Genomic DNA, 18358 nt, shown 5'->3' on the forward strand with positions numbered 1-18358 from the left:
GTTAGTCGGCACCAAATAATCTAACAAGTGGACTGGATATCAAATGTTTGTCAGTGTATTTCTGTGGGAGTGGCTCCTCTTTGATCCTGAGTGCTTCTTGGCTCGGCAGTAAAACAATTAAGTGACTCACCTGTCCTGCAAACAGAAGATGCACCTATTTGACTTGTAAACATTACAGCATTGTGTGATCCTTTAATATTTTCAGCACTGATACATTAGGGAGAATGTGGAAATTGAAGATGAGATCAAATCAAATAAATACAATGATTTAAACGTACACAATTTCACTTATAATAATAATAATTTATGTATACAGCAGCTTTCATGCAAGATGCAGCCTAGTGCTTTACAGAGCATTATAAGATCAATTAAAACATTAAAATGAGAAATAATTACATTTTTTTCTTTTAACAAGTTTGTGTAACAACACAGAAAGTGTTACAGACAAAATAAGATAAATCAATAACACGAAAACAGTTATACCACTAAAATTACTTACATTTCTAAACAAATGTACTTAAACAGATGAGTAGTGCTAGATCCAAGGGAAGGCTGTTCCACATATCTTTTTAAAGCAGTAAGCGCAGACCAAAACATCATGGTAAATAATTATTGTATATTTGAAATAAAAAAGGATGTATTTTTTTATTTATTCTAATAGTTATCCACTTTCTAATGTCACAAAGCTACCACCAGATGGCGACACATTCAACAGCACCGCCGCATCAGGGCGGAACCATTGTTTCGTTGACAAAACAGGGGACCAATACGTTTGACGGACCAATATGGAGGCCAAACATTGCTAATGCTAAACAAGTGAAACGAATGTGTTTAATTCATCTGTAATATATTGTTTTTTTCACGAGCTAACGTTCACAACAAATTAAGAACAATTGATCAGTGCCTTCGGTTTTCATGGCAACATTTTCAGTATAGTTTAAGGGTCAACAACGGACATAAAGGTTAGCTTGTTAGCTAGTTGAGTTAGCTTCCACTGTCAACACGTTAGAAAGCTAACAGGCAATCATGTGGGGTGAAATAGACCCTCCAGTTAAAACGCAACCTCGTTTAATTGAGAGTGAAGACGAGAGTGAATTACCGGATGAAAATGTGGTCACATTTTCCCAGATATGTGGCTTTCACCGCCCCGCAGACACACATCAACATCATCAACAACAACAACAACAACAACAACAACAACAACAACGAGACACACAGGTGAGAAATCAGCAGTGTTGCCTTTTTTCGTTTATCATCTTACTCACTGAGTGTCTACTTGTCACACAGCCCGTGAGCCAAGCTGAGTCCACTTGTGTGAATGACATGGTGGAAGCCATAGCCAGGAGTGGCAGCTCAGTGAAGAGCCAGCAGAAAGGAGACGCTGAGCTGACCCTGGAGCAGCGCAGAGAAGAGCTCCTGCAGCAGTACAGGAGCAGACCGCTGGTGTTCCTGGAGAGATACCATGTAAGCGTGCACAGCTCCATATGTGTATATACAAACGCATTGGTGTGAATATATTCTTGGCAGCAGCTGAAAGGAGCTATTAGGTTTTAGGTTTTTCATTTATCTACTCTTTTCCCATTTCTAGGTGTGCCTCAAGCCCCCGAACCTGTCAGCATTTGCCCACGTCATCTCAGATCCACGAGTTCTACATTACAGCAAAGTGATAGAGAGAAGAGCTGCAGCATTCACCAACAGGACGAGGGTTCGAAACCAGCGCTATGCTGCTCTCAGGGCCCTGCAGGAGGGTAGGGCTTTGTTTTGTCTAATGAAAGAGATAATTGGAGATTACAAATTAGACATTGTTATTAGACGTTTTACTTTACACCCTGACAATCTCTTCTCCAAACAGTAGCAGTCTTGTATCTTCCATATACCTGATGAAGTACATTATCTTTGTTTAATAAAAATGCTGTCCTCTTCTGTCCTTCCCCCTTGTCCTCCCTCTTCCAGGCGGAGAGTATTTTAGTGAGGAACAGATGCGGATAAGGGAGCCACTACTGTATGAACAATATATCGGCCAGTACCTGACTGATGAGGAGGTGAGAGCATGATGCAGAGCAGTGCAGGCATATTTCTATTTCATGACTACCAGTCAAGTAGAGGCAGATATATATTCATATTTTTTACTTAAACTCTGAACAACTAATGTTCCAGGTGCTGGTGCGCTCCCAGGAGTCCATGCAGGACACTGCACAGGGGGAGCCGGAGGCTCCAGCAGGAAGCAAAGGGGGGCTCGCACAACTCCTCCTCAACTCCTACCAGGAGCGTCTGATCCAGGATCGCCTGCAGAGAGAGCAGGAGAGAGAGGACGGAGCGCGGGAGGAGGAGGAGGAGGATGAGGAAGATGGTGAGAGAGGCTGAAGTTATAACCTAAACCTAGTTTCTGTTGAATTGTGGATTGAAGAGATGAAGAAAACGGTCTCTGGTTTTGTTCTGCTAACATACTTGACTCCCTCGCTCCCTCTTTTTTGCTAACAATCATCATGTCTCTCTTCTTGTTCCTACTGAAGTTAACACCGCCCAGCAGAAGGACTGGGAGCCCACGGCCGAGGAGAAGGCTCTGCTCAGGGAGGAGTTTATCGGTCAGATGCACCAGCGCTTCCTGGATGGCAAAGACAAGGATATCAACTACAGGTCAGCCATGACGACACCTAACATTTATACAACGTTAAGGAGCGATCTGCCTACAGACATTAATAATGAATGTAAACATTGTTTGTTTGGGGTTTCAATAAGATACATTTAAGAAAAGTTACTTAGTGTTGATCGTTTGTTAGACTACACTACTGGTTTTGACTATTTTACAAATAAGCCTTCAGGAGTTTTAAAATATTGTACTGTGGTTAATTGTTAAATGTTCCATCTTATAAAGGAACATATTAATAGCAAACAGTAAATTTATGATAAAGTTACCAAACCTGTGTGTTACTTTGAAAGTGTGTAGACTAAGCATTTGTGTTTCCGTTTCAGTGAGGTGGACGAGAACCCAGACTACGACAACTTGGACATCGTCACCAGAGATGAGGAGGATAAATACTTTGATGAAGATGATGATGATGAAGAGGAGGAAGAGATGGAAAATGACGAAGATGAAGAAAACATGACAGAATAGTGGATGTATAAGCACTCACTACACTGAGTGATCTGTAAATACAAATGTAGGAAAAAATGATAAGCATTCTATTGGTTTGTCTAACACGTGAATGCCAACATGGCTGGTCATAACTATGAGTATTGTTTTTTAAATAAATCCCTGAATGAAAGACTGTATTTGTGCCTTTTAGTCACCAGTTAGCAGTTTTCTATTCACTTTGTTTCCCTCCTGCTAAAGAAAAATCATCAGTTTCAATCTACAAAAATAAAAAGGACAAAACAAGGATTTGATCAGATACATTCAGTTCCACATCTTCAGTTTTATGTCAGTATGTGAGATACATTTCCTCTCCTAAAGCTAAAAAACAAGTTTTACAAATAAGTCATATGAAGAAGATGAAGATTCAACTTTATTGTCATTGCACAGAGTACAAGTACTAGGAATGGAAACGAAATGCGGTCGCTGCATTTGACCCATCCTAGTGTTAGGAGCAGTGGGCTGCCATTATGTACGGCGCCCGGGGAGCAGTGTAGGTAACCAGTGTCTTGCTCAGGGACACCACGGTGGCACTTGGTCTTTCGGGGACTTGAACTGGTGACCTTCCAGTTCCCAGGCCAAGCCCCTATGGACTTTGCCACCACCGCCCCACACTATACACTGCCTGGCCAAAAAAAGGTCACACTAATATTCGTTGGACCGCCTTTAACTTTGATTACGGCAAGCATTCGCTGTGGCATCGTTTCCACAAGCTTCTGCAACGTCCCAACATTTATTTCCGTCTTGCATTAATTTTTCGCCAAGATCTTGTTTTGATGACGGGAGATACGGACCACTGCGCAAAGTCTTCTCCAGCACATCCCAAATGTTCTCAATCGGGTTTGGGTCTGGACTCTGTGGGGGCCAATCCATGTGTCTAACAGGGGCCATGAGTCTGACCACTGCAGGAAGGAAGGACCTGTGGTATCCTGTCACTGAAGGAGCCGCACAGTGCAGACAGAATAAAAGCTAGGTTACGGTTTGAGGTTTAAAAAAAAGCACGCACCTTTATATAACCTGAAGGAACGTATTAGACACCGTAGAGAGCCTAAGTCCCTCCCTTTCCGGTCTACCACCATGGGACCTTATTTTGGAAAAAATGTGTATTGTATTGGCACAATTCAAACTGCATAAACTTCTGATGCACATTTCAGATCACGCCTATGGCTGGTAAAGTACAATCATTTTCATTCACCCAAAAATAATGAGGTCTGGTTTTGAGAAGAAGAAATATTTGCTTTCGCTTTAAGAAAATATTAAAACAAGACCTTTGTCATTAAATGCAGCCATGACCCCTCACACACATTTTATTGAAAGGTTAGGACAACATTAGATTGTCTTTGGCTATCAGTTTCTAATAGGATAAAAAAAATGTTACTCCCTTAAAAATTCTACAAACAGCTTAAGCTTCGATCCTTGAGTGACTGCTTTGTCCTTTGGCACTCCCTGTCACTGATAACCTGTAGATTCAGTAAAACGACTTCACTTTTTATGTTCCCTTATTTTCAGAGTGTAGTACTCTTCTTGCAACTTCAAGACCTTTAGTTGCATTTTGATTTTCTCTCTCTTCAGCTGCTCAAGGTCCGTTGTCTCCGGATCCCAGGAAGTGGAGACTGACGTGCTGCTTGAGGTTTGAGGATCCCTGTGGAAGGAAAATATGGTGGAAATGTATCATAATAAGTCTCCTTTAAGTCATTATGACTTTGATTTTCTCACAGTTTAACCAACACTAACTTCTGAATGTTCTCAAGCTTACCATCTTCAGGACATGATTCAAATGGATGTAAGGTCATTTAATCACCATGGATGCTTTGTTAACTCATCTAGCCATGATTTGAACGTCCTGTAACTTGATTGGCTGAGACCTTCCCTTTCCTGTGTCTTTTCCTGTATGGAGTGATTGCATTGCTGGTGCAAGACTCTGTCCTTTCAGAGTAGATTGATTCTGTTAAATGCTTTATATTTTCATTAAATAACACAACCAGGGTCGCAGGTGAGACTTTAGAAATGGGGGGGGGGCGAAACTGAGAGAAATTATTTTCACGATATTTACTTACTATGTGTTTTACAATCCTAATATTAACCGTAAGCGCAAATATGAACTGTTTGCAGATCAAATATAACCCAATGTAAGTATGTATGTGAATTAACATTCATTGGTATTTACCTTTACGTGCAAGAAGGATCATTTTTCATGTGAACAAATATATTGTATATTTTGATCATTTTTGAATGAATGGGGAGGACAGACCATCCGTAACCCCCCCTCCCCTCCACTATCTGCGCCCCTGAACCAAACTTTGGTTTAAACTTGTATATTTGTTCATTTCTTACCAGAAAGTGACAAAGTGTGGAATTTCCACCACAGAAAATAAATAAATGACCAAAAATAGAAATGAATTAAATTAATAAATACATATATTTTTTGTCTCACCTACATGCAAATTAAGCCTCTTTGTTTAACTTAGTAATGTGCGTGCTGGACCTCACCTTGCTTCTATCTCCATCACTTGTGCAGCATCATGACCAGATGGTGTGATGTTGTCATCCAGCTCCCTCTGGGTACCTGCACAGGAAGTGGAGTATATTTCAAGCACAAACATTGAACAATACTTCTCTAACAGTTTCCAAACATCTTGAACATTGCGTATTTATTCTCTTCCTTAATACCTTTCTGAATGTGTGCTGTGGTGTTCTCGGTTCTTTGTGTGACTCCTGAGAGGGGGGTACTGAAGATGGCAGTATGAACGCTGGTGGTTCCAGTGTCTATAGTTTCATCCAGGTTTTTAGGTCTAATTTTTGCTGCCGAGGTTTCACTTCGAAGTTTTCTGTGTCCATCTTGTTTACTTTCATTACTTTGTGTAAACCGCTCTCTCAACTCTTCCTCGTCATCTTTGGCGGTCTGTGAGGGATCAATGGCGTGCGCTCTCTCTTCTCCATTTGTTTCCTCCTCCAATGGCTCATAAAAAAAGTCTGCTCACACATAAAACTTTGGTCAGAGAACATAATCACTTGATTCACAGAGTAGCATAATATGTGGAATTAGCTTTCTTTGACTTTGGTTTGTCAACATGTTAAAACAAGCCGTGCATTGGAGTATCACCCCACAATAAACCCAATGACTTAATCCCACTGTTCACACTACACACTAATATATTTGCTTTAGGACAATTGTTATATTAGTTTATACAACTGTCGAGGGTTGGGGAAATAGGACCCAAGTGCAGTAAAACAAGGGGAGGCAGGTAGGGGTCCAAACAAAAGGCGATCTTTATTCAATTCAAAGCTGTACTTTCAACCAAATACAAACCCCACCTACACTAACCAGGGGACACAGGGACACCAGGAACAGGAGCAGACAGACGGACGGACAGGAACAGGCAGGTAACATGGACTAGACCAGGTGGGAAACGACGACAACCAAACAAGAGACAAAAGGGCAACAGAGACTAAATACACAAGGGTAACCTCAAGACAAGACACAGCTGGGGAGGGGAGGAGAAACACAGGGGCAACAGGTGAACACGATGACACAATCAGGCACAGGAGGGAAACACAGACAGGAAGTGAAGCTAAACATCCCACAGGAGGGGAAACCATTTCAAAATAAAGCAGGAAACATACAAAACAAGGGTCATGACAACAACCTTCTCGCTGACGATGTAAGCGGATGGACAGACAATCTGTCGTGACCTGAAACGAAAGCACATACAGAATAATCAGAAGTCCTTTTTCAACGGTACAAAAGTCATATCTTCCATTGGTTTTTCCACATCCATAACTCTAGATTCTGCTTTTTGCGCATTTTACAACTGTTGTTATGACCTAATGACTGAGGTGTGGGTACTGATCATTTAATTTACCTAGAAAAAAAGTATCCCCAATTAAGAAATGTGCTTCAAGGCCTGCATCTTCCTGGGGGATTGCATAAGTGTCAGTGTATGAGCCGTGAAACGTACACTGCTGATGTATTTAGTTTTACACCAATTAGCTTGGTTAAAGGTTTGTATTATTATTATTCTTATTGTTGTTGTTATTATGAGGCTATAAGATATTATTGTGTGTGTGTGTGTGTGTGTGTGTGTGTGTGTGTGTGTGTGTGTGTGTGCGTGTGTGTGTGTGTGTGTGTGTGTGTGCGTGTGTGTGTGTGTGTGTGTGATCGCAATGGGTTGGTTTGTTTGGGTCACATGGATTGGGGCGGCACTCACAGGAATTCATTATAATCACCTGTTCACCTGAGCCAGGTGTGTGTGTGTGTGTGTGTGTGTGTGTGTGTGTGTGTGTGTGTGTGTGTGTGTGTGTGTGTGTGTGTGTGTGCGTGTGTGTGGAAGCGAGGATGACGAGAGGGTCGTTTTTTGTTGGCCGCACACTTTATGATTATTGGATTATTATAATTTCTTGTCCTGAGTTGATCGTCCCGTTACTTCATTAGATCACATTATTTTTATTTCTGATCTCAACAAGTTATTTTTCTGACAGCGCGTCACACAATTCCGACCATGCCCGGCCTCGGCCTCTCAGCGACTTATTTGTTTTCTGAAGTCGCTATATTTTGTCAACCAAAAAACAACAAGCACACAAGGCGTAAGATAATCCTCACCAAGCAGCGCACGGATTAAGGATCAATTGGAGAAGAATGAAGAGAGGCAATCTTCGGAGATCATTGCCAGAGGTAAGCCCTGGCTGCTAATAAAAGGACTACCGTGTTGGAAGCCGCATTCAATGCGGATCACAGCCAGCTAAGCTTTGAATGTGCACATTAAAATCTATGGAATGGACGAAGCTTTTATACCCACCGCTGTTTACCTCCGCTGATGTGAAAATGTGATGCTTTTGAAGGAATTTATTTTGAGTGTGTTTCTCTAACTCGTGCATGGAGGAAACTCGAATAATAAAAGAAAGAGTCAAATAAATGTTGACGCGGAAAGTTCTGAAAAGGACTATGGGAAGAGAGAAAGAAAACTCACTGCAAAGGCATTGGTAAATAAAATCGAAAAAACTCCAACAGGAACGAAAAACCGTCGTGAATAAAATCAAAAGGACTCACAACAGGGATAGAAGCACATGTGAGAGAGAAGGGAAATGCCTCGAGCAAAATCATTTAAAGAATTGAATTCAACTTGGAGAAGATACCATCATCTCACACGAACTGTTGATTCCTTTACTCCCAGAGGGTGAACAAAATGAACAAAAGGAATGGTTAGTCAGTATCTTGGAATACAGAGGCAGCTTTCAGAGGGACATTAAAAGGAGTCACAGAGATTGGTTCGGAAAGATTTTGCCACGGTAATTGAATCAGTGCTTCATTCAACAACAGATGACCTACAAGATGATTTAAAACCAAGGGACAGTATGTCAAATGTGGAAATCAGAAGAAGAGCAACCCGATCTCAAAATTCTGCTATTGGAGAAATGTCTGCAGCTTCTACTGCTTCTTCTGCATGCCTTAAGACAAGAGGCCAACTTGGCAGCTTTAATGGCTTGCGAGCTAATCCTAATATACAAAAGTAGGAACAACTCTTACCTCTGGAAATCTTCTCAGGACAACTTTTACTTCCTTCAACGGAGTTTCCATCGGCGTTCGATTGTTAAATTGTTCCCTTTCTGAAAGACAAAGACTTATATTCAGCATTTAGTCGCTTAACATGCGGGATGCTTCACCCGTACTGTTGGCTTTCTTGTTATTAGCAACATCAGGAACATCCTCACCTTGAATTTCACCCTCCTCTTCTTTACTCGTGTCCACAACCTCTTCTTCATTTTCCTCATTACTTTCTCCCTCTTCTGCCACCATTGACAAATCTTTAGCATAGAGAAGACCCCAGTCATCGTCGTCGTCTTCATCTGTTTCTATTGCAGACTCTATTTCTGATTCTGTGACAGGGATATAATAAGGTGTACAATTTACGTTATCATCACTTGGTTAGTTCGTATAAATACTAAAGGAGTGTGTTTTCATTGGAGATGGGTGAAAGTGCGGACCGACCTTCAGTCGAGCTCTCTGATGTGCAATCGGATGACACGATTTTCTTTAGCTGGAAGAATAAAGGAGATGTCGCATTAACCTCACTGTCATAGTACTCTGATTGTAGAAGATGTACTTTTATTAATCCCCGTGGGGAAATTCGTGTTCTGCATTTGACCCATCCTGGTGTTCCTAAGCTGTAGTTACCGTGACTGCCCTCATCGCTCTCCTTTTAAATGACTTGTTGCTTAAGTGACCTTCCTGTGATCAAAGGGAGAATGCTGTTAATTAAGTGCTTGTTTCGTTGATTAAAACGTGTCTATAAAAGACAAATATCTCACATCAATCAAACACTGCAGAGGCTTATTTTCATGTTGAATACTGTGTCTCCATTTTTTACTCGAGGTCTTCCCCCCAAAGATCTCGAATTCACGGGGATAAAACCAGCGGCCCTCACTCTCGATACACGCCTCGGCTAAACACAAAGCGACAGCTGTTAAAATACAATAAGGTAATATAGGATTCATAAAAAAAAAACGGGTTTATGCTTACTGCTGTTGTGCTTTTCTACGTGGAGGGTTCCCTTTTTGTTTCCACAGGATACAGTCAAGACTCCTGGATTTTGCATAAATGGACATGTCATACAAACATCGACTAACAACTTTCTGAATATTTATTAGCGGTAAAAAAAACATTGAGTCATTCACAAATTCTCGCTCGCTCGCCCTGTCTTTTAAAGAGCATAGGGCCCATCACTCCCCAGGGTAAACCAATCAGAGTCGTCCCATCTCCCACAAGCCAATCGCAGCATCCGCCAAACTTTTAAATAAAGATGTACTTTTATTAATTCACATTCTGCATTTGACCCATCCTAGTGTTAGGAGTAGTGGGCTGCCATATGTACGGCGCCCGGGGAGCAGTGTAGGGAGCGGTGCCTTGCTCAGTGCCCTTTGCCGCCACCCCTATCTGCTCCGTCTGTCAGCTGCCATTTCAGGCGAGTCGACACAGCCCTCCTCCACCACTTTCACCCCCACTTCATCATACCCAGGCAAGCTCAGAAGTACCCTTCATACATACATGGAAGCTAGATGAATTATTTACCATTTTGCTGTGATCTCTTGTTGTGTTTGGATGTGCATGGCTGCTCATCGTCTTCCGGATGTTCCTCCTCCCTCTTGTCCTCTCCATTGTCTATATAATAGTTTAACCTCTTTTTTTTCCTGAGGCTACTTCTTGTATCCAAATGTTCTTTATCTTCGTCTTCCTCAGAATCGGTTCGAGACCGAGCTCTTCTCTGCTCCATTCTCCTTTCGAAACAAACGGATACAGTGAGAGTACGTTTGATTACTGTGCGTAAACTAAACCTTTGAGTTTCTACCAGAGGTTCAATAGTTTTCATCTGTATGTACAATGTCCCCTACTGTCATCCTCTTCGGCGACTTTAACATCCACATTGACGACTCATGGTGGGGGGATGTGGGATAGCAATTAATCAGGGTGGTGAGATCTGTGGGGTTGATAAGCTTAATGTTTCTGAAGGTGATGGACTGTTGTTATTTGCCTTGAGGACATCAGGAGCTGGATGAGCAGGAATTTCCTGAAGCTCAATGGTAGCAAAACTGAGGCCCTGCTCATTGGCTCCAAATCCACCCTCACCAAGTCAAAAAACACCATCATCGGCGGCTTCCCCACATCATTCTCTGCCCAAGTGAAAAGCAAGCGTCATTCTGAACGGCTCCCTCTCATTCGCACCACACATTAAAAATATCACCCGCATTGCCTTCTTCCATCTTCTGAACATCTCCAGACTCCGCTCATCTCTGTCCCAACCCCAGCACTGAAATCCTGATCCACTCATTCGTTACATCCCATATTGATTACTGCGATGCGTTCCTGACTGGCCTTCCCACAAAACTCCCCAATAGACTGCAAATAATTCAGAACTCTGCTGCCCCGGATCATCACCCGCACCAACTCATCCGACCACATCACCCCCAATCTCATTCAACTACACTGGCTTCCTGTACGATCCCGTTTTGACTACAAAAACATTCTACTCGCATATAAAGCTCTCCACAACCAGGGATACACCCCCTCCCGCACCCTCCACTACCGTCCATCCCCAGCTCTCACCTCAGCACCATGGGGGCTCGAGCTTTCATCTGCTCGGCACCCAGACTCTGGAACTCCCTGCCACTACATCTAGTATCTGAGTGGCTGGTTGGGGTGGACATTTGATTATTGACAGTTTTTAGTTTATTCTTATCTAAAAACGGATGGACGATAACTCATGTATGAGAGGGCGATGGTCTTTTAATTTGGAAATCACACATCAGAATGTCATGTTATCTTCAGAGTGACTTTCTGTGATGGCCTTTTATCAACACCAACTGAAATTAGTCACCCAGTGGAAATGGAAAGTTCAATTTTAAATGTGGTGGTACATTATTAATCATTTCATTATTTAGTACATATTTCTTAATTTAAGCTCCAGTATATATTAACATTTTAGCTGTGGTTTTAGGTATGTTTAAGGTATATTTGTTATTGACAATTAAGAGTACGCGCTTTTATTTTGAAGGCCGTTTTCACAGAGGCGCGTCACGTGTAAATGTATCGTCGGTGCTCGAGTTCCTGAGCTAACTCCCGGGCTTCGCTCTATTTACTTTACACCTCTGTCTGCGGGACAAATTCATGCAAACCTGTACGCCACTCGGGAGCTTTTTAAAAAGGCATACGCAAAAACATGTAATGATATTGTAACCAAAATGTACCGTAGCCTCTCTGAACACCCTGGGTCTCAGCGTTGTGTTTCTTATGTGTGATGGGATGTTATGCAGAGGGGAGGAAAACGGGACACAGCAGATCGGAGGCCTGTACCACGAAGCCAGTTCAACAGACCCAGGATATGTTTGAGTTGTCTGCCTAAACTAAACCTAACAAACGCGATCTCGCTATCCGGTCCTACAATGCTGGTTATCAACTCAAGTCAACCTAGGGTCTCTCTGTCCGGCTATGAGCGCGTTCATGTGATCACAAACCCGGAGAAGCGTACAGCCATGAAAAGTAAACTATCATGTTAGACCAATAAGAAGTTAAAGACTAAACATGCATTAATTAAACCAGGGGTGTCCAAACTTTTTTCACCGAGGGCCACATACAGAAAAATATACGGAGAGCTGGGCCACTGATAGAGGTAGATATTGCCTCATAAGTGAAGTTATAAGTTAGCAAAACAAATCAAATGTAGGTGAATAATGCACGATACTTTCAAGTGGTTTAAGGAAAAAACATCCTACATCTCATCTCTCTTTAGGGTTTCATTAATTTTGTTGGCAGCTCATTCCTTAAAACAGAAGCCTCAGATTGCTTATAATAAGAGTAAATATGAAGGTTCAATTTCAAGCTTGTTATAGAAATAAGTTATTGGGCTTTTTTTTTAATCAACTAAGATTTGTTAGAAAATGTTTTAGATTCTTAATGACTGAATTTATTTGAAAATTGGGTTCATTGATATATTTTAACATATAAGCAATCAAAGGTTTAATTTGTGGGCCCTATTCCATTATATTTTAGAATTTGCTGAGGGCCGATTCAAAATGGCCCGCGGGCCGCATTTGGCCCCCGGGCCGTAGTTTGGACACCCCTGAATTAAACACTTGATCCAGGATCAAACCAACATAGTTGCAGCTGGAGGGGCAAGAACAACAGCTGTTTAAAAACTACCGACTGTTTGAATGCGTAAAATGCAGGTTGATAATATCGCTTCCCACTTCTTCTGAATCAGCTTGCATGCTAAACCAATAAAAACAACCAAATCAACTGACACAAAGTAAACATCTCACTCTGAGACACAAACAGATAAATAAACATCTAAAATAACCCATTAGTCTCAGAAACTGAATGTTTGGACGTTTTTTACCTTTTTGAAGTGAATGCAAACATTAGAATCAAAACCGTCGGTTCGCGCTCAAAACAACGGGGGAACTACGGTGTCCCACAATGGACAAAAACAACTATTTGCTGCGGAACAGCGGCACCTAGTGGCCTGTCAAGGCTGCTACCTTATAATATACTTCCTGATTCTGTTCATGATTAACATTTGTCCACCCGAATGTATAGAGGAAAGAAAGTTATGTGATGAAGTAATCTATGTGTACATATAATTTACTCATGAGGCATAACTGCTTCTATGACTAGTTTAACGAAGCACCTTCAGCAATAGACTCATTCCACCCCGGTGTACCACAGAACGCCACAGGAAGTCCTTTCTCCCTGTGGCCATCAGACTCTTTAACTCATCACCTCAGGTCGTTAGAGGAACATTGGAGACTCAGTGACACTTTATTTCATCGCAATGCTGTCATTTCACTTTACTTTCACTTTCACATGTCACTTTATTTAGTATTTAGTATTCAGTATTAGTATTCAGCTTAGTTTTATTAGTTGTCTTATTACTGTACTGCCATTTGCACTATACGTATTGTTGTATATTGTATATATACCTACGTAGTTACTGTAACTATTTCACTATTTCATATTTGCAAAGCTGCTCTTATTGTTGATACATTTAGTTTATATTTAGTTATACTTAGTTTATACTCAGTTATTTCAGTTTATATTTAGTAATATTTGATGTATATTTAGTTAGTTTAGTTATTTTGAGTGTATATTTCTCCTTCCTTCTTTGTATTGAACTGTCGGTATAAATAAAGCTTCTTGAATCTTAAAGAAAACACAGTTCACCAAACACAGTTGTATGTAATTATGTCTGTTTATTTTGTATATATACTGATGTTTAACTTGTTCAACAATCACCGGAATTAGCATTGACAAAATGAAATCAGAAAAGAGTCTCTTACCGCTGCTCTGACCAACCAGAGGAAATGAAACAGAAACTGACGGACTGACAGCTTAAACTGACTTTTCAGGTCCAATCAGCAGTCACATATTCAGGTAGGAAACCACTAGAGGTCACCATCCCATCATATTTATAGTCACATTGCACACTGCTTAATAACCCTACAATACCCAGATTAAACACCTAGTCGTTCTTTTTTAAAATGTTTATACTCATTATTGACACGAAATACCACCTCAAACATTATATATTGTTAGCTAACTTTATGTAAGTATATATGTGATAGCAAAATGGAGTGGGAAAATAAAAAACAAATGAAAGGACTGAAAACAAAATCGACAGCAATAATTAAACATCTATTAGAGATTTAAGAACTGATTAGCCCACTGATTATGAATATGTAAATAAACACAACATATACCGTGTGTCCTTTTTAAGTGGTGCCCCTTTTGTTTCATCTTATAATTCTCTGCCCCCTTTTTTTGGGCATGCATCGGTTTTTTGTCCAAGCAGATAGAGGGCTGATGAGGGCAGTGTGGAGCCAAGGTGAAGATGTGAAGACTTCCTGCTGTCCTGATGCCAAAAGGGACGTGGTTACAGCCTTTTGAAGTCAGGATAGCAAACAGGTGTGTTTTTTTGTTGAACGGTTTCTGGGTCCTACTCGCAGTGAGGGAATAGCCCAGATTTGGGCAGCCACTGGTAACCAGTGAAGGGAGTGGTGTAGTGGGTTAGGACTTCATCGGGTGGATTCATTCAGGACGAGCTTCACTATCTCAAAACACACCAAGGCCTATTATTTTTTCTTAAAGTGCTGCTGATGTCCTCCTGATGCAGCTGGAAAAACGAACCCTTTCTGGACGGAAATCACAATCACAATCAAAACTATTGCCAGGCACCACACCACTGGCATCTGAAGCCAGACACCTAGCAGTGCTAATCCTACCAGGAAGAGAATGCAAATCCAGATGTAGAAATTTGTGCGCATGTATTTCTCTGCACCCTCTCTTGCTCTGTTCTCTTCTTTTCTCCACATCTCCGAGATCCTTTTTCCCAGGTCTTGCCCCTTCAAATGCTCTCTCATTCGTTCCTCAGCCTTTAATATGTCATCATGTCTCTCTGCCAGGAGCCTCTCCTGTATTTCTCTTATCTTCCTCTCCTGCTTTGGATACATATCTGTTTTGTAATATTTCCCTCCATTCAGGGCCACCAAGGTCTGGATCTTTTCGATGAAGCTGGTCACTTGGTCCTGGTCCTGCGGGGACTTGTTGTCGAAGACGTGAAAGCCGCCGCTGCACTTGCGTATTAATGTTTGGAGTTTCTCGTCACTCTCGGTGATGACGCCGTTTATCGTTTTACCTTCCAGACGATCCCCATGGGTGAACAGCACGATGGTGTAGTCCCAAATATTTGGGCCGAACATTTCCTCCAGTACGGAGTTGGTGTCTTCATCTTCCTGAGTCATCCTTCCAACCGGGACAACCAACACAAAGACGTGAGGTCCTGATTCCTGGAGTTTGACACATTTCAGAATATCCCGCACTAAAACCTCCTTGTCACGGTTTGTCTCAAAAAGGCCAGGAGTGTCAATCACAGTGACAGGCACATCCTTTTTTTCCCCTTTCACAGACACGGGGACATCCTTTACCGTCCCACTCCCTGCCTCACAGAATCGAGTGACTCTCTTCAGCTTCATGTCTGATTTAAACACCTGTTTTCCGATGATGGTGTTCCCACTCAAGCTCTTGCCGACCCCACTCTTCCCAAGAAGCATGATCCTCAAGGGCTCTATGTCTGTGAATTCAACAAATGGTAAAGATTTTAGAAGACACAATCTGCTTAGCTTTGAGAGCTTTACACATTTGTGTTTTAGCCCAGCTAGCTTTACTCAAGTGTTTAAATAGTGGTTATATTGGTGGTTCATAAGCAGTGACGCAAGACTTATTTACTTCCTATACTGCAGTAATAGTACTAATACAGCAATATTAAAATACTTAATATTATCATCATGTTTTAAATGGTTTATTCAGCATAAATAGGGGATTTCTTCCCAGGATCGTAGGGACCATATCATCCTTAAAGGGGCCTTATTCTGCTTTTTGTGGGTTTTCCTTTCCTGTAGTGTGTTATATCCATTTTTAGGCATGTCATTGGTCTGCAAAGGCTAAAATCCCAAAGTTCCAAAGAGGAAATAGACATTATAAAGTATAGCTTGAAAGACTTAAGTATTTTATATGGTGCTACAAGTATAGTACTTTATTTGAGTAATTTACTACCACTGTGTATTCACCATAACACCAGGTGTGCAAGAGGTGAGCACTATGACATTTTAAAATGAATAGTTATTTCTTTTTTTAGGTATTCAGCCAATGAAATGTTATACTGATTATTTTAATATTATTCCCCTGACTTATGGGTCAAAATCGATTTGTGTGCTTAGGTTTTGCATGAGGTTTGCTTACAGGCTTTAGTTTAAGTCAAAAGACAAAAAGTCAGCTTAAATCCTTTTAAATAAAACTGGTTTATTCTAAATGATTTTGCGTTTGTCTATAGATATCTGAAAACAGAGAGACCAGCTAAAATATATGAGTTAATTTTCATACTTACAATTCCCCTGATCCTGAGGCTCAGCACTTGGCATGATGTCCTGGCAGTATAAATCAAGCTCTTCCATGATGTCAGTGTTTACAGTGTTTACTCTCTGGATGCTGAGATGATTCTTTGGTAAGGGAAGTTCAACGTGATGTAGATTTCACTTAAATGCTGAGGCTGCCAAGGAAGGAGAACGAAAGGGAATGTAATGAAGGCAGATCTCTGGGTCAAAGTTAAAAGGCTTTTAGGTTCAACGTTGTGGTAAATGTTCTCCAAGTAAAGAAATGCCAACGCATACAAACATAACACTGAAACATACCCTTACATGTGGCTTCCTACATTAAGTTCCTCGATTATGGTCCACATGAGAAAAAATGTTTGGGTTGTGACCAAAAGTACAAATAATTGTTGAGTTCTGACTTTAATCTCAGAATTCAGAGAAAAAGTCAGATTTTTTTTAAATCAGATATAAAAGTGAGAACTTCTGGTCACACCTCACATTTCTTTCTCATGTGGCCTTAATCCTCTTCCGTATACATCTATTCTACTTATCAGATGTGGGAGGAGTACTCAGATCTTGTACTTCAGTAAAAGTAGAAGTACCAGAGTGTAGGAATACTTTCTTACAAGTAGAAATCCAGCAATCAAAATGTTGCTTGAGTAAAAGTAGAGACGTATGAGCATCAATATACTACTACTAAGTACTCATTGTTTGATTGGTCCATTTCAGAATAATATCTCTGATATGTTTTATAATTATTGATCATTGAAGTGTTCTCAGAGCTGGTAAAGGTGCAGCTAGTTTGAATGGCTTTGTATACTGCAGGGTAGCTGCTGGGTTTACTCCAGGTGAACTAAAGTCTGATTTGAGAGTTGATTATATTTACCATCATTAATCCAAATCTGCCTAGCAACTAAAGGGATAAATACATTTAGTGGTGTAAATGTACTCAATTTACCTCTGAATTGTAGTGTAGAAGTAGTATACAATTAAAATAGAAATAGTAAAATACAGTACTTGAGTAAATGTACTTAGTTACTTCCTATCTCTGGTACTTATCCTACAGTTGGTGCTTTAAAGTTACATTTCAGATTTTCAGATTTTAAATTAAGAATAGCTCGTTACCAGAAGCCTGAAATACCGGTTGCTGTTGTTTCTATACAGATCATCAAACCTCCCACACTTGCACAATGAATTGATTGATGCGATAAGTTATTTTCAGTCCACATAACATCATCACACCCCATCTAGGAGACAGGTTCCTCCTGCTTAACCCGTTTGATTTTGTTGTTGAGATCTAAACAAAAATAGAATTGGCACCTTTGAGCAAATTCCAACTGCAAAACTTCAGTCTTTTCTGCAGGAAAGATGAAAACTTTACATCCAACAGAGGCCATTGGTGACAAAAGCCAAATCTGTTAAATGTTCTTGTTTGTATTTCTCTTTATTTTTGCTTTCCTGGCGCTTTAACTGACTTTAAATGCGAGTCTGATATAAAGTTGAAGTGAAATTATCTCAAAAGCTGAAAATCTGCGAATCAAATCAATATTTTCCTCCCGGATTTTATACATGGAAAGTTAGAGAAGGAATAAACCCAACATGCTGATATACAGGCATGGCTATTGCAAACACACAAACAGCAGTAAGGCTGTTTATTATGTCCTTTTACAAAATGCAGTAAAAACCAGTAGAAATTAACAGCTTATAATGTGTTCAATAATCCCCAGAATAACCACAGAGACAAAATCAAGAGTGTCTTACCACTGCTGTCCGTACAGATACTGACTTAGTGACTCACCTCGATAATGT

The 18358-nt window shown here is 40.7% G+C and overlaps 3 protein-coding genes across 4 annotated transcripts; 1 reads left to right on the forward strand and 2 right to left on the reverse strand.

The window, feature by feature from the left end:
• The first annotated feature begins 732 nt into the window (after positions 1-732).
• ccdc97 (coiled-coil domain containing 97) lies at positions 733-3273 on the forward strand. 2 transcript variants are annotated; one of them, XM_063903659.1, is made up of 7 exons: positions 735-1218; positions 1288-1464; positions 1589-1748; positions 1954-2042; positions 2158-2350; positions 2514-2637; positions 2974-3273. In XM_063903659.1, the coding sequence occupies exons 1-7, from the start codon at positions 1027-1029 to the stop codon at positions 3113-3115; spliced, it is 1077 nt and encodes a 358-aa protein (XP_063759729.1). In that variant the 5' UTR covers positions 735-1026; the 3' UTR covers positions 3116-3273. The 2 variants fall into 2 exon arrangements, with proteins under 2 accessions (XP_063759728.1, XP_063759729.1); XM_063903658.1 differs by having other exon boundaries at positions 733-1464.
• A 109-nt stretch (positions 3274-3382) lies between these two features.
• On the reverse strand, positions 3383-13129 carry LOC134877953 (nuclear autoantigen Sp-100-like). The gene is made up of 12 exons (XM_063903660.1): positions 13021-13129; positions 10200-10405; positions 9651-9713; positions 9440-9573; positions 9306-9359; positions 9120-9168; positions 8843-9007; positions 8658-8737; positions 6781-6826; positions 5804-6106; positions 5624-5699; positions 3383-4775 (listed from the first exon to the last, which is right to left on the reverse strand). The coding sequence occupies exons 1-12, from the start codon at positions 13041-13043 to the stop codon at positions 4616-4618; spliced, it is 1359 nt and encodes a 452-aa protein (XP_063759730.1). The 5' UTR covers positions 13044-13129; the 3' UTR covers positions 3383-4615.
• Positions 13130-13853: 724 nt separating this feature from the next.
• Positions 13854-18332, reverse strand: LOC134877954 (GTPase IMAP family member 7-like). The gene is made up of 3 exons (XM_063903661.1): positions 18311-18332; positions 16564-16725; positions 13854-15750 (listed from the first exon to the last, which is right to left on the reverse strand). The coding sequence occupies exons 2-3, from the start codon at positions 16628-16630 to the stop codon at positions 14753-14755; spliced, it is 1065 nt and encodes a 354-aa protein (XP_063759731.1). The 5' UTR covers positions 16631-16725; positions 18311-18332; the 3' UTR covers positions 13854-14752.
• Positions 18333-18358: the final 26 nt, after the last annotated feature.

Source organism: Eleginops maclovinus, chromosome 16 (genome assembly GCF_036324505.1).
Source record: "Eleginops maclovinus isolate JMC-PN-2008 ecotype Puerto Natales chromosome 16, JC_Emac_rtc_rv5, whole genome shotgun sequence".
NCBI classification, from domain to species: domain Eukaryota; kingdom Metazoa; phylum Chordata; class Actinopteri; order Perciformes; family Eleginopidae; genus Eleginops; species Eleginops maclovinus.